We start from the raw sequence: 27,582 nt of genomic DNA on the forward strand, positions 1-27,582 counted from the left end.
ATAACAGCATTCATAATAACCCTGACAACCTGCTAAACTATCATAGTCATGATCAACCTGAACCCATGGGCACCAGGAATATACCTGTCATACATCTTTGATACCTAAGCAGCAGAAAACATAAATTACATACATGTCATACCACATCAAATACAATACCAGAGTTCTACTTAATCTATTATATATATATACAAATGTCCCAAAAAGACCATCAAGGTGTCCTAGGATCCTAACCCAAAAACCAAGCTGACCCTAGCTCAACAACTTACCCTTCTCACAGGATAACTCAGTCAACCTCTACTACTACGAGACACTATCCGCCCTTCTACCTGGATTTTCTGAAATATTGTAATGCTGGGGTGAGATACCTCTCAGTAAGGGAGATAAACTAATATCAGTGTGTGGCAACATCAATATTTTCGCGTTATGTATATAAACAGTACATAATTCATATCTAGTAAAAACAGTTTGTAACATATCTGAATAAAACATGATTGGTCATAACATAGTTTACATACTAAATTTTTGTACAAGAAAATCATCTTATATAACTATACCATACTAAAATATGACCCAGGATAGATAGCTAGTTGTTGTCATGTCTTACCCCCCCCCCCACATGACAGGATTGTGTGGCCCGTAGATGGGACCTAACAATGGCTGGCCGACTATGCTAAGTCAAACATAGGTGTGTAAGTATGATGGGCATGTTCCACCTGTGTCAGATTACCATGGGAACTACAACACTCCTATAAAGTCACATCGACTGCCATCTCCCACGCTCTATTTGAGATGTGTGGTAGCACAAACATAAACATAATCGTGAACATATAGCTACGATACTGTGCTTCGTGAAACTAAACTAAGTCATCCAGGTTCTGATAACATATAATACATTTCATGATATTGAAACATAACAATTTCATATTTCAGAGTAAAACATGACATGATAATATTTTCTTGAATCTTGACATAACATGCATAATTACGGCATTTGCGTCGTCATATCATAACATATAAATCATGGCACCGGCATCAGCATATCATAACATATTAAATATGAAATTCTTGTACTGTTAAACATAATATTCTTAAAACCATAGATCCTATACTATTTTTATGGTTTTCCTAAAAACTATTATCTCATGTTTATCTTGGAAACATCATAATATTTTAGTATAACAAAATTTTCATGGAAATATTATACTCTTGCCACACAAATGTAAGTAGCCTTCTAAACTCATAATTTGTTCTGAAATCATATTTTCTTATAAAATGTGTTAAAACCATTTTCTCGTTCAACAGCAGTATTCTCAAACATTGTAACGACCCGAATAATAATGGGATTTAAATAATAAAGAGGAGGGGAAATGGAGACAGTAACAGAAGGAGGAAGTTCGTGTTTGTCGATGACATTGCACTTTGGAAGAATAACCTAGGGGAATCAGCAGCAGGGCTTCGTCAACGAATACAGGGAATTCGTTGACGAAGGCTTAAGAAAATTCGTCGACGAAGACAAGATTTGTCGACGAAGAAATACCGAGAGAGGTTTTGAGCCGACTGAATTTCGTCGACGAAATTATTAAAGGATTCATCGACGAATGAGGTGACTCGTCGACGAATTCCCCTGTTCTATAAATATGAAAAATCTGATTTTTAACTTCCTTATTAAGTTAAATCCTCTCTCTCCCCCCCCCTTCAGTTTTCTCTCTCTCTCTCTCTTCGATTTGGGGCCAAATTTACACCGGATCGACGATTTGAAACCACCACGATGCTCTTGGGGAAGTTCTCTCCAAATCTGCCAGAGCGGATCGTTGGTGAAAGCAAGTTGGGAATCATCTCAGAGTTGAGGTAAGGCTTTTTAAGCTAAATTTGGTCTTACAATAGTTATAAGAAATGATCTACGCATGAAAATATTAAAGTTTAATACTGGGGGTTTTCATTTTCAGGGTATTAGTCAGGAAATCCTACGGGTGTTAGACTAGAGTATTTTGGGGGCTTTCTCAGTAACCAGGTAAGGGGATAAACTAAGCTAGTTCCTTTTGAGAAAATGTATGTATATGTTGACCCTATGGGTCATACTCTGTTTTGATTATGACAAATACTCAGGTATTTAATGACTGCCGAGTTGATGTACAGGTTTATCTTGGTAGTATCCTATGATGGCACTCAGAGACCCGGAGGAAAACGAAGACCCTGAAGACCTTAAATATAATTTATTTGTTGTAATTTATATTCGGGTCTGTAATATTTAAGTAGGAAAGGTCTGTAATAGTAACTAGGGCTCTGGTTTGTAATAAGCTCACACACATCACATGCATGATAATATGTAAGCTCAAACAAATCATGAATGAGAAAATGACCATAGAAAGACCTTAGAGTGTACCCTTCGGTCGACCGACACCGGACTTTTTCGGTGTTTTCAAAATTGGACCCCAAGTGCCTTTAGAACACTCACACTTTCACATATATTTTCTAGGCACTTGAATAGGGCTTGTTTGTTTCAAAACGGGACTGAAATGCACACACGATGCACTTTCGGTCGACTAGCCAAGCCAGTTCATTTTGGCCTAGTCAACCGAAGATATCCTGGGTCAAAGTTTGACCACCCGGTCGACCAGCAAAGGTAGTTCAAAAGGGCCTGGTCGACCGAAGCTCCTTTGGGTCAAAGATTGACCACTCAGTCAACAGAAACTTGTAGTTCAAAAGGCTCTGGTCGACCGAAAACCTCCTGGGTGAACAGTTGACCATCTGGTCGACCGAGAACTTTTGTACTCCAACTACCTGGTCAATCGGAGGGTCCTCGAGAGAATTCCCAGCGGTCTGGTCAAACAAACCAGGCAGTTCAAAATGCCCTGGTCGACCGAAACTCGGAATTTTGGGAAATCTCCCTCTCCAATCGACCAAGCCTTTCAGTTCAAAAGTCCCCTAGTCAACCAAGCCATTTGAGTCCTAGTCAACCGAACCATTTCTGGTCGACCGGACCTCTCGGGTTGCCCTGATTTTTTACCGCAATTAATATTTTTAAACAGGGTTAAAATGCTTTAAACATCAATAAACTTTTCTAATAATACCCAATACGTCCCCAACGGTCATATTTTCTCCCTTGCCTATATATATGAGTTCATTTGAGAAAATTAAGGGTGATTAGCCACCTTGATTAGGGAAAATCCTATGAAAAATCAAAACCCTATAATACTCATTTCCAAGCTCCATCTTACCTTCCCATATTGCCTACATCATTTGTAAGTTAGTTTTTGAGTGTTTGTCTTGATTGGTTTGCTCTTCTATCTCTGGATTGTTTGACTTATTTTTGAGAGCTAAACTTTAAAGTATTCTTAGGGGACTTTGTTAATAAGTCTCTCCTAAGAAGACTTATATAAAACTTCTGAGTATTGCATATTCATTGCAATATCTTAAGAAGTTTGTATTTGTATTTTGGTTGCAAAAATATTTTCAAATATCTACTGTGTTTTTATCTTGAAAATATTTGATGAGATATTTGTTTATGTGATAAAATCTTTGTTGCAATATTCGTTAACTCATATATCCTTTACTGAATACAAAGATTGAATATCCTTTTGCAAACCAAACATATACACTTTAAGAGCATCATACGAATGAGAAAACCCGCTCTTTGAAATATACACATATATTGCTTAACTAGTATCTTTGTGTAAACATCTTACCTGAATATCTTGTGATACAAAGATCATACTGTTTGTCACTCTCACGTACGCATTACACTGATAGAAAATACCTTTGAGAGTTGAACCATCTAGACCACATTGAGTTTACATATTGAATCATATTGTGGTGTATGTTATTGCGCGCATCTGGGTACATATCTGTTTTACACGAAAGCACAATCACTGTACCATTTGATTGTAATACACTTTGGTTGCATTTCCAGGTACAGGCCTGAAGAGGGAGACTAGCCCTGGAATAGTCCCGGATTGGCTTAGACCCGGTTAGGAAAGCTAGGTGCGTCGTCTTGTTAAGGCGTGTAGGTTGAGGTCAGCCCTGTGATAATTTGACCTGGTTGTAAACGGTGACGCTCCACCCTTAAGTGAGCTATTAGTGGAATCCTCTGGCTTGCGAGCTAGAGGCGGGGACGTAGGCACAGTTAGCCGAACCCCGATAACATATCGTGTGTCTATTTACATTTTAGCACTTTATATTTACCGCACGTATATGTTATTGTATGAATGATGTGCATGATTTAAATTCCACTTATTTTATTTATCAGCACATTTGGAACCGTGTAGAAGGACCCTAGGTTACCAAAACATATTGACTTCTAACTTAACCTAGGAGAAAAATTAAAATTTCCAATTCACCCCCCCCCCTCTTGGGAATACACCTTTTCCAACAGTATATATAGTATTTGATTTTTGGAAAGTAAATATGTTTATATATATATATATATATATATATATATGATTTATATTTGGAAAAATACTGTTTAAATGATGATATGTTGAATACGTGAAAAATCTGTTCAATGTGGCATGAGTATAAAATGTTGTGAAATACTGTTTTCTGGAATGGGATTATGATACGGATTTTTATAATTGGAAAAACCAGCATACGGGCCGAGATTTATATATATATATATATATATATATTTGTCATCGTACGGGCTGTGCTATGATGTGATTTACCAGCGTACGAGCTGTGCAATAATATGTTTGCTGGCGTACGGGCCGAGCTATGAATGTGATTTGCCAGCGTATGAACTGTGCTATGATATGTTTGCCGGTATACGGGCCGAGCTATGGATGTGATTTTTCAGCATACGGGCTGTGCTATGATTTGCCAGCATACGGGCCGAGCTATGATAAAATGTGTAATACCGGCGTACGGGCCAATGATTTTCATGATATATGTATATATGCAAAATGATATGATTAATGTGAAAATTAATGATATGAAATATCCATGTAACATAGTTTCAACATATGTTATATGATATCAGAACCTGGTTAGTTTGGTCTAGGTTAGCACTTGCACGGTACCGTTGCTATGTGTCCATGGTCTTCGTGATCATGATATCTGTGTTTACGCCACTGTACGGAGTGGTGTGAGATTGGATAGTTGATGTCGTTTTTAAGAAGTGTGTGATCGCCCCTGGTGTACGAACCAGGTTAGGTAGACCCATCGGACTTACAGACTGTACTGTTGACTTAGCGGTGGTTGACCAACCATTGTCAGGTCCCGCCTTCGGGCCACACAACCCAGTCGTGTGGGGGTAATACATGACAACGGCCAGCTAACCTACCAGGAATGTTTTATGTTATTATTATTATATGAGATGAAATTTGTTTATGAAAATGTAGTATGTTCTGCCATGATTTGATATATATATATATATATATATATGTTTTCCCAAGTTTGACAAAATAGTTACTGTGTATATTATGTATGATATATGTAGAACACGAATTACTCATGTTGCCACACACTGGTATTAGTTTATTTCCCTTACTGAGAAGTGTCTCACCCCTAAATTTTATAAACTTTTCAGGAACCCCAGATAGGAGAGCGAGAAAGGCCTCACCAAGCTAGAGCTATTGTCTGTCCTTTTTGAAGGGTAAGTTTTACTAAGGACAGTTAGATTTTTGTGGGAAGTGTCCCTAGATTTTGTTCTTTTGGGATGTATATACTGAAATACAGTAGTATAGTGACTCTGGTATTTGCAGTAATGTGATGGATGTTTTATATTTACAATATTGTGATTATGTGTTTCCTGCTGCTTAGGCTTCCGTGTTATGTTCTGATTTATCCCTAATACCCACGGGTCCAGGTGTACTATGATCTGCTGAGTTGGGAATTGTGATATTGATTATAAAAAAAATAGAAATTAAGCAAGTCGTCACAACCATAGTTCTATAACTTACGTATTTTTCTGAAAATAAATGTTGTATGACAATAAATAATTTCATGAAAAATACAGACTTAATTTATCCCCTTACATGACTTACTGAAAAGCCCACAAAATTAACCAAACTTGCTACTATGTGTGTTCACAACTCAACACCCTGAAATTCACATTTCCCCACAAAACTCCAGTATTATCTCACCTAATACATTTTACTCAACCATAAATACCAAATACCTTATAAAACTTAAAATAACCAACTTACCAATTTTGGTATGGTGCCCAAGTTAGCCTAACCAACAATCTACTCCAGCAGACTTATGGAGAATCTTCCCAGGAGTAGCGTGGCAGCTTCCGATCTTCGAACCGGTGAAGAATGAAGCCAGAAATCTAGAGAGAAGGTAGAGGAGACGAAACTCTAGAGAGAGAGAACGAGTTTTTTCATTCAGTTCTCGCTGGAAACCTGAGTTTGGCATATTTATAAAGTGCGACCTCATTGACGAGACACGTCACCTCATCGACGAGTCCAAGTGGTGAGTTCGTCGATAAACTCGTAACCTTCGTCGAAGAACTTCAGGCTCTGATATAACCCCTCTCAACTTCTCTTCATCAATGAGACACGTGTCCTCGTCAACCTTCCCAATAGGCCACTCATCAACTAGTATCCTATGCTCATCAACAAGATCCTATTGAATCCCTTGGAAAAATCATTTTTCTCTCTTTTCCTTTATTATTTAGTTTCTATAATTCTCCGGGTCTCTACACGACAGCTCGTTGAAATTATTCAGATGTCTACTAAAACTTTCACCTGCGGACATGTTCATGGTAAATAACTTCTTCATTAAGTGTACCTTATTGGCGATTGATGGCTGCTTATACATATTGGAGAGCGCATCCATAAAAGATTTGGTGGTTTTCATATGCTTGATATTAAAGGTAATAGACTTTGTCAGCATCATTTTGATAGCTCTGAGAGCTTTTTAGTCAAGCAACTCCCACTTATCCTTTGTCATGGAATATGACTTTCCCTTCAATAGTAAGTGCAACTCTTTACCAAACAAGTAGTCCTCAATCTGCATCTTTCAGAAACCGAAGTTAGTGGTGTTAAACATCTCAATATTTAAGCTATTTTTGTTTGATATCTCGATTCATCAATCTATATATGGAATCAGCTCAAACGGACAGCATGATTGGATCTGGAATGGCCAAAAACTTTAGAAATGGTTCAAGTCGTTCAAAAAATAAACCTAAAATGACTTCGAAAACCTAGTCAAACTTTCTTATCAAAATCGGTCAACTTTCTATTAAACTTAATGGAATATACTCCCACTTAACGGAATATTCCTAACGTCGTTACTGACGTCGTTACCTAATGTCGTTACTTGGCTGCTGACGTGGTAGGTGGAGCCCTAGGATAACGTGGATGCTGGCGTGGAAAGTGGGCCCAGGGATGACGTGGCGTCTAACACATGTCTGCTGACGTGGCTCTAACACAGTGCTAACACAACGCTGATGAGGATGCTGACTCAGCTCTGCTGATGAGGTACGATGACGTCATGCTGGAGTGGGTTGACTGATGAGGTGGAAGTGGGGCCCAGTGATGATTGTGTTAAATTACACCAGGTAAATTTCTAAGGAAGTGGGGGACCACAATGGACCGCTGAAGTCCCACTTTCGTAGACAAAATTTTCCTTAGACACGTAATTGGCACAATATAACTCCTAAGACCTCCAATCTGGCTCTAATACCAATTGTTAGGGGTCTAGGAAGAATAATCACACACACAAGAAAAACAAACAAACAAAATAAGAACACCAGATTTATATGGTTCGGCCTAATCTTGTTAGGACCGGAGGAGCCCATGGGTGAGCTTGATACACACGGGTGAACACCAACTTGACCTAAAAGCTTAAGCCTATTGGGTCTTGGACCCAACGATGTATATAAGCACCCATCATCCACTTAATTTTTTCAATGTGGGACAAACTTACAAGTGAAATTCTCAACAATCTCGCCCTCACTTGTGACTTCCAACTGCTCCCCCTTGAACGAAAACTGCCCAATTCCCCAACAGTTGCTCAAGTGGGCCTTACTACTGGCACCTTACGTGCGTCGGATTGCATTCCATGTTCCTTTAAATCAATCCTACCTCTCACATCTTGACCCTATTCGGATCCATCCCCAACCTAGATGATCCTTATTGGCCTCAGTCACACACTTGGTCCTTCAACTGTTACCACGTGAGGAGAATTAGCTTCACATCTCGACTTTTACTATGTCGCTCACCTAGAGTTATGAACCATCAGCTCTGATACCACTTGTTAGCACCAGAGGAGCCCATGGGTGAGCTTGATACACATGGGTGAACACCAACTTGACCCAAAAGCTTAAACTTATTAGGTCTTGGGCCCAATCATGTATATAAGCACTCATCATCCACTTAATTTTTCTAATGTAGGACAAATTCGCAAGTGAAATTCTCAACAATCCCAGATTCTCAAATCTCAGCACAGATTAGGCTTAGGGTTTGGAGGCTTCATTTTTGTCCCAGTTGCGCAGCGCCGCAACCACATCCCAGAGGACCTAGACTCCCACTCCCAGAATCCTCCCATGAGCCACAATTCCCACTACCGTCGCTTGCCAGCTTGATTGGCAGACCACTCGGCTCTCGACCCTTACCCAATCACTCACTAGCCACTCGTGACTTGGCCCTCGCCAGCCACTCGTGGCCTCGCCCCTCGCCCGGTCACTTGGCCAAGCTAGACTACTTCAATGGAAGCATCGAAGTAGCAAGCAGCCAACAAGTATGGTCGTATCCCGTATGGGGTTGGGGTTGCCCTCCTCCTTACTTAAATAATAAATTTATATAAAATTATTTAAATTTTAATAATAGATATACACTTACATGTTGTGTAGTGTGTAGTGTGCAGCGTGACTTTGATTTGGTGGGTGTGTGTGGGTGAGTGCTGAGTGGTTTTGTTTTGTGATGGATGAAAATGTTGCTCAATGTTGATATTTAAACTTGATTCACATGCTTACATTTTCAATTGTCTTGTGTACTGTTTTGGGGAAAGGAAGTGGTGAGGTACAATCCAGTTATTTTTTAAGAGTGGTATTTGGACAGGTTGAGCCCACAATTTCATAAAACCTACCCAAAATCTAATAATTTCATTTGCTGTCTAAAATCAATTGTAATTAGAGAATCCTGCATAATATATATATATATATATATATATATATATAATTTTATTTGTTTTTTTAGGATATTATAAAAGATATAAGAGCCTAATTGATTAATATAAATTATTTATGTTTTAATTGCAGCGAGAGTTGTTAATTAGTAGAAACGATTGAATGATTGATGTAATTACTAGAAAAGTTAGTACACAAACTAATCATAAGTTGTCGTATACAACTTAAATTATTATAATAAAAAATAAATTATTAATAAAATTATAATAAAATTATATTTGAGAATGATGGATTATTCATCATCCGCCATGAATTATCCGACCTAAATTCGCCTAATCCACCAGTTAAGCAAGTTGAATATGGATTGTGATTTCTCCTCCTGATAATCCACCTAATCTGCCACGAGTTATCCAACCTAATACGCTTTGTCAGGTCTAGCCAGCTCTTCCCAACTGTGCCCACAAGGCATCCTCTGGCCCTCTAAACCTTGCTCTCGCGGGCTCTTGATTAACCTTTAACCCGATCGCCTCGCCAATGTGAACAGCAAGGCTGCCAAATTTATCTACATTAAAATTGAAACCATTTAAGGGCCATTAGTGTTAGGTACTTGCTTCCAAAATCCAAATTAAATTGTGGCCGCAATGCTGCACGCTGTAATTTCTACTTCATGTGGATTTTTAGAAAGTAGTAAGTTGAATTAGTAAGAAAATAAAATCAAATAGAATTCCCTTTTCAGTTTTTGCTCATAACGAGGCATGTCGAGCCATATGCCCCAAAAGTCTTGCTTTGACAGCAACTGCATAAGGCATAAAGTATAAACAATTAACATGGAAGGCTTGGCTTAACAAAATTTATATACACCCAGCCTTGCTCAAATCAATGCTGATCCCGAAAACAGAAAAACCAAAAACAAAAACAAGATCGCAAAAGCAAAATAAAACACCATAAATATAAAAATTAAAGGAAGAAAAGAAAAGAAAAAGAAAAACGTTGTTCTTGTCTCCCACTCTGCAAGTGCAGACTCCATATGAGGGAAGTGTGCTGGATGGCAGGGGCAATGGCATTGGCATCACCTGAGAATTGAGATACACGGAAGAACATAATTCTACACGATTTCAAACTCTGAGAGTCTGATCGACTTACTTAATCTCAGGATCATGGGACATTTGACCATCATCTGATCTTCAATTTTGGATCATGGGGTGGTCTATAAAACCCACCCCAAAGTCCAAAGAAACCTACAGAAGCGGTTTCTACTTTCTCATGCAATTCCTCTGAAAGCACTGCCCATATGCAGGGGCACCCCATTTTCCATGTATGGCAATACAAATACGAGAGAGAGATAAAGGCAATATAATGTTCTGGTTGTCATGTGAGGGGCACGTGCATTAACTGAACTGTAGAGTATATGCTATAAGGCCCCTACTTGAAGGAAGCAGAGGAGGGGGGTGCTCTGTTTTTCCCCTCTTCCTATCACTCCTGAAATTCGCTTTAGGAGGGAAGGACAATGGAGAAGAAAAACCAATCGAATCATCAATGTGGAATTCTTAGATTTCCACAGCTCTTCGTATTAGTAATCCCTCTCTTCGCCATTGTCGCCGCCGCTCGAGCTTTCGATTACCGCGACGCTCTCGCGAAATCTCTGCTGTACTTCGAAGCCCAGCGCTCCGGCCGCCTGCCTTACAACCAGCGCGTCCCCTGGCGCGACCATTCTGGCCTCACCGACGGCCTAGAGCAAGGAGTGAGTCCAAATTCGATAGTGCCCACAACCCTTTTCTCCAAAAAAACAACAGTAGCAACAAAAACCATTCATTAAGGTTCGGTAGCATGTTCAGATTTTTTAAAATTTTTCTTTCGTGCAGGTGGACTTAGTCGGAGGATACTACGACGCCGGCGACCATGTGAAATTTGGGCTGCCGATGGCATTCACAGTGACAATGCTCTCATGGGGAGTCGTTGAATTCCGGGAACAGATCGCGGCCGCCGGCGAGCTGGAGCACGCCCTGGAAGCCATTAAATGGGGAACCGATTACTTCATAAAGGCTCACACAAGCCCAAATGTGTTATGGGCAGAGGTACTCATACATTTCGATGTATGTGCTTCCATCTTAAAATCATTGGTGTGTGCGTATACATAATTATTTAGGAGCACCGCAGGTGGGCGATGGAGACACGGATCACTACTGCTGGCAGCGGCCGGAGGACATGACGACGTCGCGGCAGGCTTACAAGATCGACGAGAACAATCCGGGGTCGGATCTCGCAGGAGAGACGGCGGCGGCCATGGCTGCGGCGTCAATCGTGTTCAGGAAAACAAACCCACATTATTCCCACCTGCTGTTGCACCATGCCCAACAGGTAAAGTGGTAAACCAAACTCACTCACTCAAATCATTTTTACCTCTAAATTACAAACTCGCAGAAAGCGCAGCGTTAGATCTGGTGGGGTAAGTTAAATTAAATAATCTTGTAAAAATTAATGATGGATTCGATTATATGAGAATAATTTACTAACTGGGTGTTGGTTTGGAGGGGCAGTTGTTTGAGTTTGGGGAGAAGTACAGGGGAAAGTATGATGAGAGGGTGGAGGTGGTGAAGAGGTACTATGCGTCGGTGAGTGGGTACATGGATGAGCTGCTGTGGGGGGCAGTGTGGCTATACAAGGCCACCGACAGGGAGGACTTCTTCAGCTATGTCATTAACAGGGCTCACTGCTTCGGTGGGATTGGCTGGGCCATTACCGAGTTCAGCTGGGATGTCAAGTTCGCTGGCCTCCAAATCCTTGTTGCCCAGGTAAATAAATCTCTCTCTCTCTCTCTCTCTCTCTCCCACACACACAATGCTCTAATTATGGCAGAAACCCAACCAATGGTCCAATGGGGCTCCCTTTGGCAACTTTGGAAAAAGTAAAAATTTATAATCCACAAATTTTACTCCTCCATAGTCCATACCATTAAGACATTGCAACAGAATTGAAACATTGTAAATTCTGCATTATGCTCCTTTACTTGTGATCGGTATAGAAAGTTTTTTATTTTATTTTTTTGCTTTTGGGCCCTTCTGAATTTTGATTTTGCTTTGCAAAAATTTAAAAAATAAACTAGGAGGCAACATTAGTATGGTAAAATTGCTTATTATTGTGTATTGAATGCATATTTTGATTGCTACTTTGATAGATTTATGTGCTTTAGTGACAAGACAGGCTTTATATATATATGGATGGTGATAGTGAAAAATGATAATATTTTCATTTAAAATTATACCAAAGATGCTCAAAAAATTATAAGATTAATTTTGCCATGTGAAATTATTAGTTCAAATGTTAAGACTGACATTTCCCGCCAATTCTGAAAGGAGGGAGGGTCAAGTTTGATTAGACAGTTTGTCTTTGGCCCTATGAATGGTTTTCAACCAACAGGTCAAGCTCTTATTCAATTTTTCTTTTCATTGAAAAACAATACTCCTATTTCCATTTTATTTATAATAACATTCCAATCAAATCACCTCCACCAAAAATTGTCCGTCCTTATATCCCAAAAATTGATGACCCATTTAATGTATGGACCAACCCTTTAATTCCATTTACCTTTTAATGCTAACTTGCCATAGAAGTATAGTGCACATGGCATATAATTGTCAATTTAAAGAATTACCATTTTTAGTTTTAACAAAAAGGCTATGAGAAGATTTTAAAGAGAATGATTAAGCAGGTGGTGGATGGGTTTGTTTAAAGCCATAAAATTTCTTTCTTTCAATGTGGTCTTCTTTTTCAAATCTCTTTTATTGCATGATTCAAACATGAAGTGTTTATGAAGTCTAAATTACTATTATTATTTTGTGCTACTTTTTGAAAGAGGGGGCAGAGGTGAAGTAAGCTCTTTTCAAAGGTACCCCTATCCCCCTACACATGCTGAAGAGAATTAGGGTTCCAGTTTATTATCTTTTTGTGAGAAAAGCCGAAAAGGGTCGAGAGGGGTTAAGTGTAAAAATCTATGTATTCTGGAGAAGAGCATGAGCATGTGCATGTGCAGCTGATGCTTTGCGTGGCAGTGCAGTCAGCTGCATTCGTCCGAAAAGCAGCCATCTGTCCCAATCTAAGTGGCCATACGTCACTCCTCCCCACAATAATTTTGACATTTATTATTTCGACAAAATGGGTTAGTGGGGCCGAGCTTCCATGGATTAAATGGATTGGGACTAAATTGATCCTTTTATTAACATATAAATTCAAACTCGTCATTTAATTAAAAATATAATTTATTTATTTTTAACTTTTTTAAAATATTTTATATAAAGTGTCATAATTTTTTTAAAAAAAATAATACTTTTTATTTTAGTTATTAATATCTTTCAAAAAATTAAATATAAAAAATAGTATAACTTTTTAATTAATATTTTTTAATATAACATATATATACCCGTTTATTAAATAAGTCAGATTTGAGTTGATCCATTTATAAATAGATTATCTTATGTTAAATCTAAATTTGATTTAAACAGATGAATCACAAATCACCTATCAGGTTTCGACTCGTTTTACTGTCCTAGAGAAGTGTTAGAGAGGAAAAAAAAAAATTGTAGTGAAATCTTATATTTGAAAATTTAGAGTCAATTTTGTAGGATGGCCAAGGGGCATGAGTTATTAGATGAGCTAGAATAGTTTGACTCTGTGTGAGCTTCTAATAAATCTAAAATTAATTATTGAAAATTTCTTGATAAACTATATATCATATGAACGTCTTGGTTTTGAAAAATAAAATTATAAGACTAGGTGTGAAAATTTTTCACATGAACAAAATCAATTTTACTCTGAAGTATTTATTGAGAAAATATTGGGCACTAAGCAAGTATCACATTAATGTTCTTATTAGTATTTTCGTATAAGTATCATGTGGCTAATGAATTTATTCATTTTAGGAAATATACTAAATTTTCTAAGCGTGCTTGATTTTCATTATCTTCTAACACCTAAGATGATAGTTGTGAGTATGCTATACTGCCAAATATGTATATGCCCATGCTTTATAGTCATGCATTCATAAATGAACAAAAACGGTTACATGTGCTGACACATATTTGGCACATTTGTCTAGTAATTAACAGATTATGGAAAAAAAAAAACCAACCAACCTTAAAGCCCAATTATTTTTAAAGAAACTCAATTGTTTATAAAATTAAATTACAATAAGTAATTGATTTGAATATCAAAATTTTAAGTAGGATGGTGGCTCACAACATAGGGTCACATGACTATTAATTGTTTTTAGATACTTTATTAGAATGCTGGTGTTCCTAAATGATACCCCAATATTTTATCCTGTCTGTCAATTAGGGTTGCAGTTGGGAACTTGTGCTTTTTATTTTAAGATTTTTAAATAATTATTAAAAATAACACGTTTTGTTTTTTCAGTTTTTAAAAATTTATAAAAGAAATTTAAAAAGAACAAAACATATTTTTAGCTTAATTTTAATTTTAAAAAATTTTGTTATTATTTTAAAGAGATAAAACTATTCCATAACTTTCGTATATTCTTTTTTGTAATGATGAAACCCTAGTCGTAGGCAATAATGGCGAAGGGATAACATACCATACATAAAGTAGATTGGGCAAATATATACTTGTCAGAGTCAGAGAGGCAATGTAGCCTGTGGGGACAATCTATACATTTATATATAGATCAAAAAACTAACATTTTGGTTTTATATATGATTATCCAAACCCCCTGATCTATTTCTGCTTAACTAATTTGTAGTTGCTGGAGAACGAGAAACACAAGCAGCACGCCCACATTCTGCAGCAGTACCGCTCCAAAGCAGAGCACTACCTCTGCGCCTGCCTCAGCCTCAACAATGCCACCGCTTCCAACGTCGACCGCACCCCCGCCGGCCTCCTCTTCGTCCGCCAGTGGAACAACATGCAGTACGTCTCCACCGCCGCCTTCCTCCTCACCCTCTACTCCGACTTCCTCCGCCGCTCCGCCCAACCCCTCCGCTGCCCCGCCGCCTCCGCCTCGCCCGACCAACTCCTCCGCCTTGCCCATTCCCAAATCGACTACATTCTGGGGTCCAACCCCATGAACATGAGCTACCTGGTGGGTTACGGGTCCAGGTACCCCACCCGGGTGCACCACAGGGGCGCCTCCATAGTGTCGTACAGAGAGAACAAGGGGTTCATCGGGTGCACCCAAGGGTACGACAACTGGTACAGCCGCTCCGACCCCAACCCGAATGTTCTGGTCGGGGCCCTGGTCGGAGGACCCGATTGCCGGGACAATTTTTGGGACCAGAGAGGGAATTATATGCAGACGGAGGCCTGCACCTACAATACCGCGCCGTTGGTGGGAGTGTTTGCGAGGTTGGCGGAGTCGGAGACTAGCCGACGGCCAAATGGGGATGAGGATTCAGCTCTGATTGCGTCTTACTAGAATAAAAAAAATATATTATAGGGAGTATGGGTATTTGTTTTTCATATATAATTAGTGCCTTTTTTGGTGGCTCAACGCAAGGTGTTGGAGCCAATTTTATATTATTGCTATATATATATTGTGTTTATATGATTAGTGTGTAAATGTGAACAGCTTGTTTATGATTATTGAATTGTTTTAAATTTTAAATTTTTGATTAATCATATTCTTCTGCCATGACTGGTTCAAAGAGGATTGCCACATCACAGAATTGGCAGAGAAAAGTTATATATAGGTGGGACCTAAACACAGCAGTGGTAGGGAAACTTTTATATATGGGTTGAAGCTAGGAAGCCACCATGAAGGCTTCAATTCTTGCTGTTTTGAACATTATGAAGCCTTCCAAGGTAGAAGATGATGATGCATTCAACTTTGTCTTCGGTGATGTCTTATTTCAGAAGAGTGAATGATTGAGTAAAAGAGCAAAGAGTTTGCCCGAGTTAAGCGGAACTAGCTATCATCCATTGCCATCGAGCGGTTGAAGTTCATTGTGAAGAAGATTAACTCGACTGTTTTAAACACTTTTTTACGGCATCCCTGATGTAGGTTCAATGGCAGGAATTTCGAAACAAATAAATGACTTCTTTTTCAATCAGCAGATGAATTAAATTGCAACCACACTTAATAGGGTTTAGTTGGAATTCACTGGAATCGGAAACAGAATATCAAATTCCTCTATGATGTTTGGTTTGGTTTGAAGCAGAGTCGGAGTTGAAATTATATTATCTTGTTTCGTATATATAGATATACGAGAAACAAGTGTCAATCAAAAAAATTATTTAATTAATTTAATATGAAATAATAATATTATAAATATATGATTATAATATAATATTATTTTATTAAGCTATATAATAATTATTTTTACAATTAAATCATTTTGATAATCGTTAAGATTTGGTTAAAATGAATGACCACGATAGGTCCTCTCTCAATTTATAATACAAATTAAATATATTCTAATGATAATAATACCATACTAGTACTCTCACTAATAAACATACTAACACACTCAATAATAATAATAATACTAAAAGACATATAACCTCTAACACTCCCTTTTAAGCTGGATGCCCAACTCCACATTAGCCATTGTAATGAGCTTCTAGGCAAGTTTCTCCCAAACAAAGTGGTAATTAACTTCAATGTGCTTCGTCCGCTCATGAAGATCATATTAGAGGCGATGTGAAGAGCTGCTTCATTATCACACATCAACTTCATAGGATGAGAATGTGAAAAATCCAATTCTTCTAACATGTTCTTCAATCACAAAAAATTCACAAGTAGTGTGAGTCATAACACTATATTCAGATCAGCACTCGGCTTTGCTACCATAGTTTGTTTCTTACTTTTCCAAAAAATCAAATTACCACCAACCAAGATATAGTAAGTACCCAGTGGTGGATCTCTGATCGGAAGGCGATCCAGCTCAATATACATTTGTATATCCATGGATATAAGTGTGACCCTAATCACGATATAAAAGACCTCTCATAGGTACACTTTTGAGATATATCAAGATGAAAATTATTACATCCCAATGACTTGTCTTAGGAGAATCTAGAAATTGACTCACAACGCTTATTGCAAAATATATATTTGACCGAGTAACTGTGAGATAATTCAACTGTCAAATAAGACTTCGGTATTGATCGAGATTAGGTAGCAAATCACCTATATCCGGCATTAACTTGTTATTAGGATCCATGGATGTATCAAGAACATACTTCCTCTATGACAGAACAGTTCCGATACAAGATTTAGATACTTCTATACCCAAAAAATATTTCAACAATCCCAAATATTTGGTCTCAAAACTTAGTCTATAGAAAAAGTGTAAGACTCTGAATACCTTTATCATCACCACCTACAATAACAGTATCATCCACATAAACAACAAGAAAGATCTTACTCAATAAAGTATGACAATAAAACATAAAATGACCCACAACACACCGTCGAAAACCAAACTAAAGTACTATAGCACTAAAACAACCAAACCATGCTCTAGGAGACCATTTTAAACTATATAAAACCTTCTTAAGTCGACACACTAAGCCTAACTCCCCCTGAGCAATAAACCCAAGTGGTTGCTCCATGTAAACCCCCTGCTCAAGGTCACTATGCAAGAAGACATTTTTTACATCTAACTGATGCAAAGGCTAGTGACAAGTAGTAGCCAAGGAGATGAACGAACGTATCAATGTAAGTTTGGCAACCGAAGAAAAAGTATTAGATTTATCCAAATCATACACCTAAGTGTATCCCTTAGCAACAAGGCGGGCCTTTAGATGAGCCACATAACAATCAAAGTTGACTTTTACAATGTGAACTTAGTGACAACCAACCATAGACTTGTTAGGAGGAAGAGGTACCAAGTCCCAAGTCTCAAGTACCATTGTCATGTATAGCATTCATCTCTTCAACCATAGCATCCCTCCCCCCTACATAGGCGAAGGCTTCTGAAACAGATTAGGAAGGGTAATAGATGATAAAGTAGCAACAAAACAATAATCCGAGGGTGATAAGGAGTCATAAGAAACATAATTGGAAATGGGGTGTTGAGTACATGTGTGTTTACCTTTCTAAACAATAATAGGAGGATCAACATCATGGAAAGCATGATCATCATACAAGGAAGAAGCTGGAGGGGACTCTCTTCCTTAGAGCCACCATCGTGAATACACCTACAAATTAGGATGATCAAGATGATGAGAAGGACTCGAACTACATGGAGACTCAGATGGTTGGTTGGGCAAGGACAACAATGTAAAATCTTGAAGATTAGGCAAAGGAAGAGACTCATTAAGCTCAGAAGTGCTCATTGACTAGGTGTAATAAGGTGTAGACTCAAAGAAGGTAACATCAACAGCAACAAAGAAGTGATGCAGCATATGGCTATAACAACGATATCCCTTTTTATGTATATAAGTAGCCCCAAAAGACACATTTTATAGCACGAGGATCCAACTTATCCACCCTAAGAGTTAGTTGATAAACAAATGACACACCCAAATACACGAGGAGGAAAAGAACATAAAGGTGAATTAGGAAAGAGAATGGAGTACGGAATTTTACTACTAAGAATAAAGGATGGCATTCTGCTAATCAGATAACAAGCAATAAGTATGGCATCACTCCAAAACACTTCAAATACATGCATTTGATAAAGTAAAGTACAAGTGATTTAAGAAGATATATATTTTTTCGCTCTACACCCCATTTTGTTGAGGAGTGTGGGCGTAGGATGATTAATGAACAATACTAAACTAAGTCATATAAGCAGTGAATTGTTCACACTGAAAAACTTTTTAGTGTTATCATTTCGAAGTATTTGAATTGACAAACTAAATTGAGTCTTTATTTTAGAACAAAAGGCAAAAATATATGAAATAACTCCGAATGATCTTTTATTAAATATAACCAAGTTATTCTTGAATAATCATCCACAAAGGTTACAAAGTACCAATCCAACTTCGACACGACCCTAATAGGACCCTACACAGCTTAATGAACTAACATAAAAGGGTTTGCAACCCATTTATTGAGCCAAGAAATGAAAGAAACACGATGGTGCTTCCCCAACTAACAAGACTCACAATCGAGACTTGACACAGAACTCAAATTAGGAACAAGATATTTTAATTGTTCAAATGAAAGATGGCTGAGATAATAATGAATTTGGAAAGGTGTGGCAGCAATAGTGCAAACAGTAGAAGGAGATAGCGACTCAAAGTGATAGAGTCCACCAGCTTCAAGCCCTCCGCCAATTGTCTTCCTCGTTTTCAATTCTTGAATAACTACAAAATCAAGGAAGAATGTCACTGAACAATTCATGAATTTAGTAATTTTGCTTAGGGACACAAGATTGAAAGGAAATTTGAGAATATGCAAAACTGAATGAAGAGAAATAGAAGAAGTGGGATTTACAATCTCAATTCCCTTGACTGCAGTAGTGGATCCATCAACAAGAGTAACACAACGTACATTTGCAAGATATTGAAGAGTGGAGAAAAGGCTAGGTATACCTGTGATATGATCAGTGGCAGTGGAGTGTATGACCTAAGGAAAGGACAAGAAATAACAGATGACAGGCATACCGTGTAATTACTTGTTTAAGCAAAAGATGCAATTGGAAAAGAAGCTTGTTGTGATGCTTGACACTACTAGAACTTGGAATAATCTTCCTCTAACATAGAAATAGTATGTTGTCCCCCACTTGACCCCAAAGGTAAGGAGTCGGTGGTGGATGCATTGGCTGCGCCCAAAGGTATGAAGTCAATGGTGGCTACATTGGCAACATGTGAAGGTTTGTCGTGAAGATCCCAACATTGCTTAATAGTATGATTATTCCATCCACAATGAGTGCGCTTGCGGGGAGTACCTCTGCATCGTCTGTTTCTACCACTACGACTACTTAAACCACCACGATAACTTTTGCGGTTGTTTGGTAGAGAACTAGAATCACTCTGTGTAGCAAAGGCTATCCTCTCAAAAACAAATGTAAGAACATAAGAATGTGTGATAAAGGAAGCATGAAGGACACGAGAATAAACATTAGCAAATGTTGGCAACTCGGCACTTCTAAGTATCTATGACCGTACTGCCTCAAACTCAAGTCTCAAGCTTGCTAAAAACAAGAAGATTATCATCTGCTCTCTCTGCTTCTACATCTCATGAACATCGACAATTATAAGTTTCACAACGTTACGCCCCTTATGAATACACTTCATCTCTCTAAAATAATCTGCAATTGTCCTATCTCCTTGTTGTAACTGAAAGTACTCTTAGTATAAATCATATATACGTGTAATGTTACTAGAGTATAGAAGTTTGACATAATCTCAAATCTCCTTGCACGTATCTAGATGCATACACATTCATGCAATCTATGGCTCCATCGAATTCCATAAAAGAGAAACAATCATGGCATCTTCCTAAACCCGCACGTCTTCTTCTCTTCTCATCAGAAGAATCAAATTGAAGCAAGTAATCAAATTTACCTAATCCTGCTAAATAAATTCGAACAGCTTTATACCATTGAATATAGTTCTTTCCATTCAACTTTTGAGACGTTATTTACGGCAATAATGTAGGAAACAAATATTTGAGATTCATAGATACCATCCCAACACTCACAAATCAACAATCACACCAAAAACAAGAATAACAATCCAAATTAATCAAGACAATTACAAACTATATATGTAAAGCATTGACACAACGACAGACGAGGTGAACAACACATTGACGGATATAGCGCTATCACATCACTCACAAATCAACAATCACACAAAAACAAGAAGAATAATCAATAATCATAACACAAACCATGTGAAGCACCGATGCAACCACAAACAAGGTGAACAACTCACAGATAGATATAGCACTGCCACAGCCTCACAACTGAACATACGAATGATGCCACGTCTCCAAAAAGCTCACGAGGAAGCCTTCACAAACCCTGAATAGAAATTAACTGAATACCGTAAGTGCATGGTTGAAAAAAGGTTATATTTTTGAGTGAAAAAACTAGCCTAACAACTTGATAATATAGTCTAAAGAAGGAATCAAAGCATGGCAGAAGAAAAAAGAAAAAATTGGTTGAACTTCACTCACGCACCAACGCATGGGGCCAACTCTGCCAGCATTTGGTCGGCGCGTGGGGTCGCGTGGAGAGCCCTTTGGCAATGGGGTTTTGTGGGGTGGGTCGTCAAGGGGATCTACTTATAGGTGTATGGTTAGTTTTGTGATTTAGTATGGGATAGAAGTGGATCTAGGAAGAACAACTGCAGGAATGGTGTTTTTCGACGATGATCAAGGGAAATAAGGTTTAGATAGGATCACACTTTGATACCATGTTAAGATTTGATTAAAATGAATGATCTTAACTTGAAGATAGGTCTCTCCCTATATTTATAATACAAATTAAATACATTCTAATTACATTTTAATTAAATAATCATACCACAATTACATCATAGTATTTTATAATTTAATATTATTCTATCACATTTTATGTGCTGTAATGTTATTATATAATATAAATAATAATAGTGATCAAAATACTTCATATATAATATATAATATATTATTACATGTTTATATTTAATGATATCATAATATTAATATTGTTTTTTAGATTTATATAAAATATATTATATTATATATTAGTATTATATTCATATTATTTTTATATTTATGCAATATATATTTTATTGTATTATATAATATTGCATTATAATATATATTTTCCTGTGCATATTTAGCATACAATAGTATTATATTTTTTTTCTAATCTATATCAATATTAAATTTTATTACTATATGTTTATAATTGATGATAATGATAAATATTTTGTTCTATTTTTAAGATTATAAATAATAAAATAATTAATCAATAATCATACCATAAGTATTTAGTAATATTTTAACATCTAATATTGTTCTATTAATTTTTATATGTTATAATAATATTTTAAATATTAATAATGGTATCATAATATTAATATTATTTTTAAAATTTATGTAATATATATTATATTATATTATATTAGATAAATTATTATATTATAATAAATACTATGTTTACAGAAGGCAGCATTTGATTCCAGAGTAAAAGTCAAAAATCAAAATGTAAGCAAAAGGAAAAATCTCATTTCCGCATGAAATGGGAACAGGGCCTCTTTCTTCTTAATTACACTTTGCTCTTATTACATAACCTCATTTTATGTGGTAACGGGAACAAATGACACTAATCTCTTGTTTACCTCAATTGCAACTATTTTTAATTAACTTAAATTGGAAAATACCTTCTAATTCTATTTAATGAATATATAATTTTATGACATCAACTATCCATGAATGATACATAACGATTTGTAATAGCAGACTAAATAAGAGAAAATCTATTCCACTAAAATTTTCCTATAATAAATTCTTCCATCTGTTAATATCTTTGAATAAGCTGCTAAGGGATGAAATTACTGTCAAACCTCTAATTATGTGATAGATAATTAATGAGATTAGAAACTCTTTTAGATATTTTGTTCCCACCATGGGTAAGAATTACCTTATGTCAAATCACAATGATACACAATCTAGGCGTTGGATCCTTATCCCTTCACTTCACAAACAGTGATTGATACATCTCTCCTTGTCCTTTTATACACCTCCATATTCAAGTTCCTAAACTCATCAATCTATCCGTGTGTGTGTGTGTGTATGTGTGTGTGTGAGAGAGAGAGAGAGAGAGAGAGAGAGAGAGGGCCAAATTGGTCGCCAACTTTCCACATGGAAATAAGATTGGAAGAAATGGTGCTGGATGTATGCGTGGCTGCTGCTACATGACTAAACCAGACAGATTTGTTAGGCGTTTTGATGAAGAAGTTGTGAGTATTTGGCCAGCCTAAATGTGAGTACAAAAAGTGCCAAACAGTGCCTTGATATTAAATGACAAGACGGTCTTTTTGTTTCTTCTTTGTGTGATTAGTTGGTCACATTCAAGTCTAAGAAAACAACCTTTATACATAAAAATAACAGTAAGATTGCGTATATGATGACTGTCTTCTTATCTTTCTAAAACAACAAACCTTATAATTCTGGAAGGTACAAACTTTGAAGGAAGAATTGTCTTTTGGCAGGGTTCATTATCGGTAGAGCTGAGAAGGGCTGTGCGTGCACTCTGCATGGCCACAGGATGCTAAAATTGCATTTGCCAACATAAAAAGAATTGCATGCATAGTATTCACATAAAACAAAGCTTTCACAATCCCCATCACTTCACTCTTTTAACCTGTCATTCCCACGACACAAAAAACAAAAAAAAGAAAATTCAAGTAGTCTGCACACTCCTTCCTGCATGCCCAACCCTACCGCCACACCCCACAAGCACTCACCCCTCCAATCATTCACTGTCTTCTTCTCCTTCCTCCTTCTCCCCCTCTTCATATAATAATACACTTTGGCGCCACGAGATTATTACTACACCACCTCTATCTCTCTCTCTCTCTCTCTCTCTCTCTGTAACATGGTAAGCTAGCAGCTGGCTAGACGAACAGCTCCATTTAAAAGCTTTATCAGTTTGTTAATGAGCTTAATTTTCAATTTCTGTCTGGTTGATCTAAGCAGGTTTTGGCTGGAAATCAGAATGGTGCTGCAAATGATGGAACAGGCGTCGACTTTCGGGGAAACCCAGCCGATAAGTCCACGACCGGGGGATGGCTTGCTGCAGGCCTCATCTTAGGTGGCTCTTTAGTTCGATATAAACACTGCATCGTATCTCATACTGCCCATTACGTGGCATAATTTAATTTTAACATGCAAAACATCGAGTCTATGCCAATCGAGGAGCCATAAAAATTTGATGCATATATATATAAATATCTATATGTATATGTATATATAGGGGCAGAACTGTCGGAGAGGGTGTGCGTGCCGGGGATATCCATGAACTTAGTAACGTACTTGATCAGAGATTTGCACATTCCTTCGTCGAAATCGGCAACCATCGTGACCAACTTTTTGGGCACTCTTAATCTGCTAGGGCTTGTGGGTGGTTTCTTGGCAGATGCCAGGCTTGGCCGGTACCTGGCCGTTACACTCTTTGCTTCCATAACAGCTTTGGTAATTATGCTTCAACCTACCTAACCTAATTTGTATCTTTATATTAAAAGTTCATCTCATTATTTCGTTTGAGCTTTAGAGGTAGATTACCACTTCCTTCACTCCATGCATGATACAACTAGAAGTGGGGCTGAGCATGTATACTATTAGCTGGATCAAACCGGCTGAAGTTGAAAGGTAGGCTTTGATGCGGTTTGAGAAAACCTACTCAGATTGGTTCGGTTTGTTCAATCTTTTTAAGAACCGGCTTGCCTTTCAGGGGCTCAACTTGAACTAAAATTTGCCTGTTTTTCACCCCAAAATATTATTTATAATTTCATTTTTGAATCTTTGATGTTGCCGTGTGGGAAATTTTTTCAAGCATGTTTTTATGAATTTCACTTTTATTATTTTCTAATCGAGATCTGTTTATCCTTATTTTGATTTCAATCTTTGATGTTAGCATGTTGGGATTTTTTTCGGCGGACTTTGTATGCTTTGTATGAATTGGATTTCAAGTGTCCGGTTCAAGTTCCCTTCAAGAATCAAAAATTTTTCACCTTGCACTTTTGTTTTGTTTTGTTTTAATTATTTTGCAAGAAGTTTTTAAAAAAGAAGACTAATCAATAAAATATTTAAGATTCTCTACGTTTTTAAAAATGAAGACTTAACCAATAAAATATTATAGATTCTCTACAGGATAAATTAAATTTAAAACTAGTTATTATTTATAATTTACATTATAAGTCATGATAAAAGGTAGGATTTAGCGGATATAAATTTATGATCCTTGGAAACAAAATTTAACTGCCCTAAATTTCTAGTCCCAGTAAAATAATTCGGAAAGTTTGGCGGTTCAGGTTCCATCTTTCACAAGAAGCTCAAAAAACAAAAATAAAGTTAATTTTGTTTGCTATTAAACAAAAAAGAAAAAAAAAAACTTGTTCAGTTTACAAAATGTCTCCTTTGAAGAATAGTGTAAAATAAAATAAAAATTAAATAAGATTATAATAACTTATACTTATGGGAAAATTACTCGTACAGAAACTTATAGTAGCCCATCAAATATAAAATTGGTCAAAACTTACATACAAATTTTACAACGGCTCTCCAATATTTCTTTTCTTTTTTTTTTTCGTAACTTTTTGTTGTGAAGCCAAACAGGATTTTTTAGCCCCATGGTCAGCAAGGGTAGGCCTCTGACTTGTCACCACTAACCTACAATGGATTAATATTTGCTAAATTGCCAACGTTCTTCTATTGAGCTCTATCTGACATGCTCTTGCCTTGCACCAAGGGCGTGACACTGTTAGTCCTGGCCACAACCCTTCCCGGCATGACACCCCCTCCCTGCACTACTGACTACAGGCAACAACGCCATTGCATTGAGGCCAGCGACCAGCAGCTCGTGCTGCTCTATGCTGCTCTCTATACCATAGCCCTCGGCGGTGGAGGGATCAAATCCAATGTCTCGGGTTTTGGGTCCGATCAGTTCGATAAATCAGACCCCAAGGAAGAGAGGGCCATGATATTCTTCTTCAACAGGTTCTACTTCTGCATCAGCATTGGTCCTCTGTTCGCAGTAACAGTTTTGGTGTACATGCAAGACAATGTTGGAAGAGGGTGGGGTTATGGGGTATCAGCAGGGACGATGGTGATTGCAATCCTTGTTTTGCTTGGTGGCACACCCTTTTACAGATTCAAGCAGCCCCACGGAAGCCCTTTGACTGCCATATGGAGAGTCTTGTTTCTGGCTTGGAAGAAGAGGAGCTTCCCTCATCCTTCCCATCCCAGTCTACTGAAACATTACCACAACTCCCAGATTTCACATACAGAACGGCTGAGGTAAGTATAGTTTGAAACATATTTCGGACCAGCTTCAAGAAATTAAGAAGTCTTCTGAATGCCAATTTCTCTATTATTGTTATTGCTATGCTAGGTGTCTTGACAAGGCAGCAATCGTAGATGACTATGCAGCAATGGAGGAAAACAGAAATGACCCTAGGATAGTTTCTACTGTGACCCAAGTTGAAGAGGTGAAAATGGTACTAAAGCTCATTCCTATCTGGTCCACCTGTATCCTCTTCTGGACCGTCTATTCTCAGATGACGACCTTCACCATAGAGCAAGCCACCTTTATGAACCGAAAGATAGGTTCCTTTGCTGTTCCTTCAGGTTCCTTCTCTGTGTTTCTCTTCATCACCATCCTCCTCTTCACATCCCTAAACGAAAGGATCTTCATCCCCCTCGCCCGGAAATTCACCCACACTGTCCAAGGAATCACAAGCCTCCAGAGAATTGGGATTGGACTCTCTCTTTCGATAATGGCTATGGTAGCTGCTGCTATTGTCGAGAAACAGAGGAGGGAACTGACCATTGAACACAACACCCAGATTCGAGCTTTCTGGCTAGTCCCACAGTTCTTCCTTGTGGGTGCTGGGGAAGCCTTCGCTTATGTCGGGCAACTCGAATTTTTTATCAGAGAGGCACCCGAAAGGATGAAATCCATGAGCACAGGATTCTTCCTAAGCACAATTTCAATGGGGTACTTTGTCAGCAGTTTATTGGTTTCCATTGTGGATGAAGTTACAAGTAGAAGGTGGCTCAGGAACAATTTGAATAAAGGGAAATTGGAAAATTTCTATTGGTTGCTTGCAGTGCTGGGGTTGTTAAACTTCTTGGTTTTTCTTGGACTTTCTATGAGACATCAGTATAATGTGCATAACAGCCCCATCGACAGCAGGGAGAAGGAGATCAACAATACGAATGGCAGAGCAACCCTCGAAATGGAGAAAAAAGAGATTGTTGAGGCAAACGAGTTACCCTAGCTTGCACACTTTTAATGTAATTTCTCTCTCAAGAAATGCATACAAGGTTTCTTGAAACCATTTTACTTGCTTATCAGAAGTTGCATACACCCTTGCAGCGTAGTGATTTTACATGTGACATTATTGGTCAATTAAGACTACAGTATAGTGTTGATTCTATTTTCGAACTTATAGAGTACATATCATCCCAAGCAATTCACTTCCCCAAGCAGACATTATTTGTAACAACCTGCTATTTAACTGGGTTTTTTTTTTTTTTTTTTCCAACCATCAACCTAAGCAGCGAGAAGCGGAAGTCAAATAAACATAACCATATATAATTATACAATACCAGAGTGTCTAAATATTCCACAACTATTATATATTTCACTGTACTCTTAAGAATTACTTATACTACTACCAAAACTAACAAAATTGAATCACAAAAACACTCACCCTCAAAAAGGGCAGACTAATAGCTCCTCTATCTATGAGCCTGCTCCGCTCGTCCAACTGACTCACCTGAAAAATAATTCAACACTAGGATGAGGCAAAACTCAGTAAGACGAAACACGCTATCACTAGTGTGTGGCTACTGAGATGTAGATCTGTAAAAATTAATCCGAGTTAAAAGT

The 27,582-nt window shown here is 37.6% G+C and overlaps 3 protein-coding genes across 14 annotated transcripts in view; 2 read left to right on the forward strand and 1 right to left on the reverse strand.

The window, feature by feature from the left end:
- LOC131148191 (uncharacterized) overlaps window positions 1-27,582 on the reverse strand; it is a 61,047-nt gene that overhangs the window by 12,460 nt on the left and 21,005 nt on the right. For 4 of the 11 annotated variants that reach the window (XR_009134988.1, XM_058097923.1, XM_058097921.1 and 1 more), the window contains one exon: window positions 27,265-27,469. The gene's annotated coding sequence lies outside the window, so the exon portion shown is untranslated. Of the gene's footprint in view, window positions 1-18,927; window positions 19,337-20,614; window positions 21,001-27,264; window positions 27,470-27,582 lie in introns of those variants that run through there. The other 7 variants (XM_058097925.1, XM_058097922.1, XR_009134989.1 and 4 more) reach the window with 6 other exon arrangements.
- Window positions 9,815-19,336, forward strand: LOC131148189 (endoglucanase 11). Of its 2 annotated transcripts, XM_058097920.1 has the most exons (6): window positions 9,909-10,814; window positions 10,936-11,148; window positions 11,231-11,431; window positions 11,611-11,865; window positions 14,826-15,427; window positions 19,279-19,336. In XM_058097920.1, exons 1-6 carry the CDS (start codon window positions 10,581-10,583, stop codon window positions 19,334-19,336), a joined length of 1,563 nt encoding a protein of 520 aa, XP_057953903.1. In that variant the 5' UTR covers window positions 9,909-10,580. The 2 variants fall into 2 exon arrangements, with proteins under 2 accessions (XP_057953902.1, XP_057953903.1); XM_058097919.1 differs by lacking the exon at window positions 19,279-19,336 and having other exon boundaries at window positions 9,815-10,814; window positions 14,826-15,697.
- LOC131148306 (protein NRT1/ PTR FAMILY 6.4) lies at window positions 21,166-27,121 on the forward strand. Its single transcript, XM_058098022.1, has 5 exons — window positions 21,166-21,276; window positions 23,667-23,781; window positions 23,944-24,161; window positions 25,438-25,985; window positions 26,080-27,121. Exons 1-5 carry the CDS (start codon window positions 21,166-21,168, stop codon window positions 26,966-26,968), a joined length of 1,881 nt encoding a protein of 626 aa, XP_057954005.1. The 3' UTR covers window positions 26,969-27,121.

Source organism: Malania oleifera, chromosome 2 (assembly GCF_029873635.1).
Source record: "Malania oleifera isolate guangnan ecotype guangnan chromosome 2, ASM2987363v1, whole genome shotgun sequence".
NCBI classification, from domain to species: domain Eukaryota; kingdom Viridiplantae; phylum Streptophyta; class Magnoliopsida; order Santalales; family Ximeniaceae; genus Malania; species Malania oleifera.

Coding starts and splice junctions, on each gene's coding strand:
- LOC131148189 (XM_058097919.1), top strand. CDS start 10,581: ATGGAGAAGAAAAACCAATCGAATCATCAATGTGGAATTCTTAGATTT. Junction 11,432..11,610: donor TGTTGCACCATGCCCAACAG/GTAAAGTGGTAA, acceptor TTGGAGGGGCAG/TTGTTTGAGTTTGGGGAGAA. Junction 11,866..14,825: donor TCCAAATCCTTGTTGCCCAG/GTAAATAAATCT, acceptor ACTAATTTGTAG/TTGCTGGAGAACGAGAAACA.
- LOC131148306 (XM_058098022.1), top strand. CDS start 21,166: ATGGGGCCAACTCTGCCAGCATTTGGTCGGCGCGTGGGGTCGCGTGGA. Junction 23,782..23,943: donor TGCTGCAGGCCTCATCTTAG/GTGGCTCTTTAG, acceptor ATGTATATATAG/GGGCAGAACTGTCGGAGAGG. Junction 25,986..26,079: donor TCACATACAGAACGGCTGAG/GTAAGTATAGTT, acceptor TTGCTATGCTAG/GTGTCTTGACAAGGCAGCAA.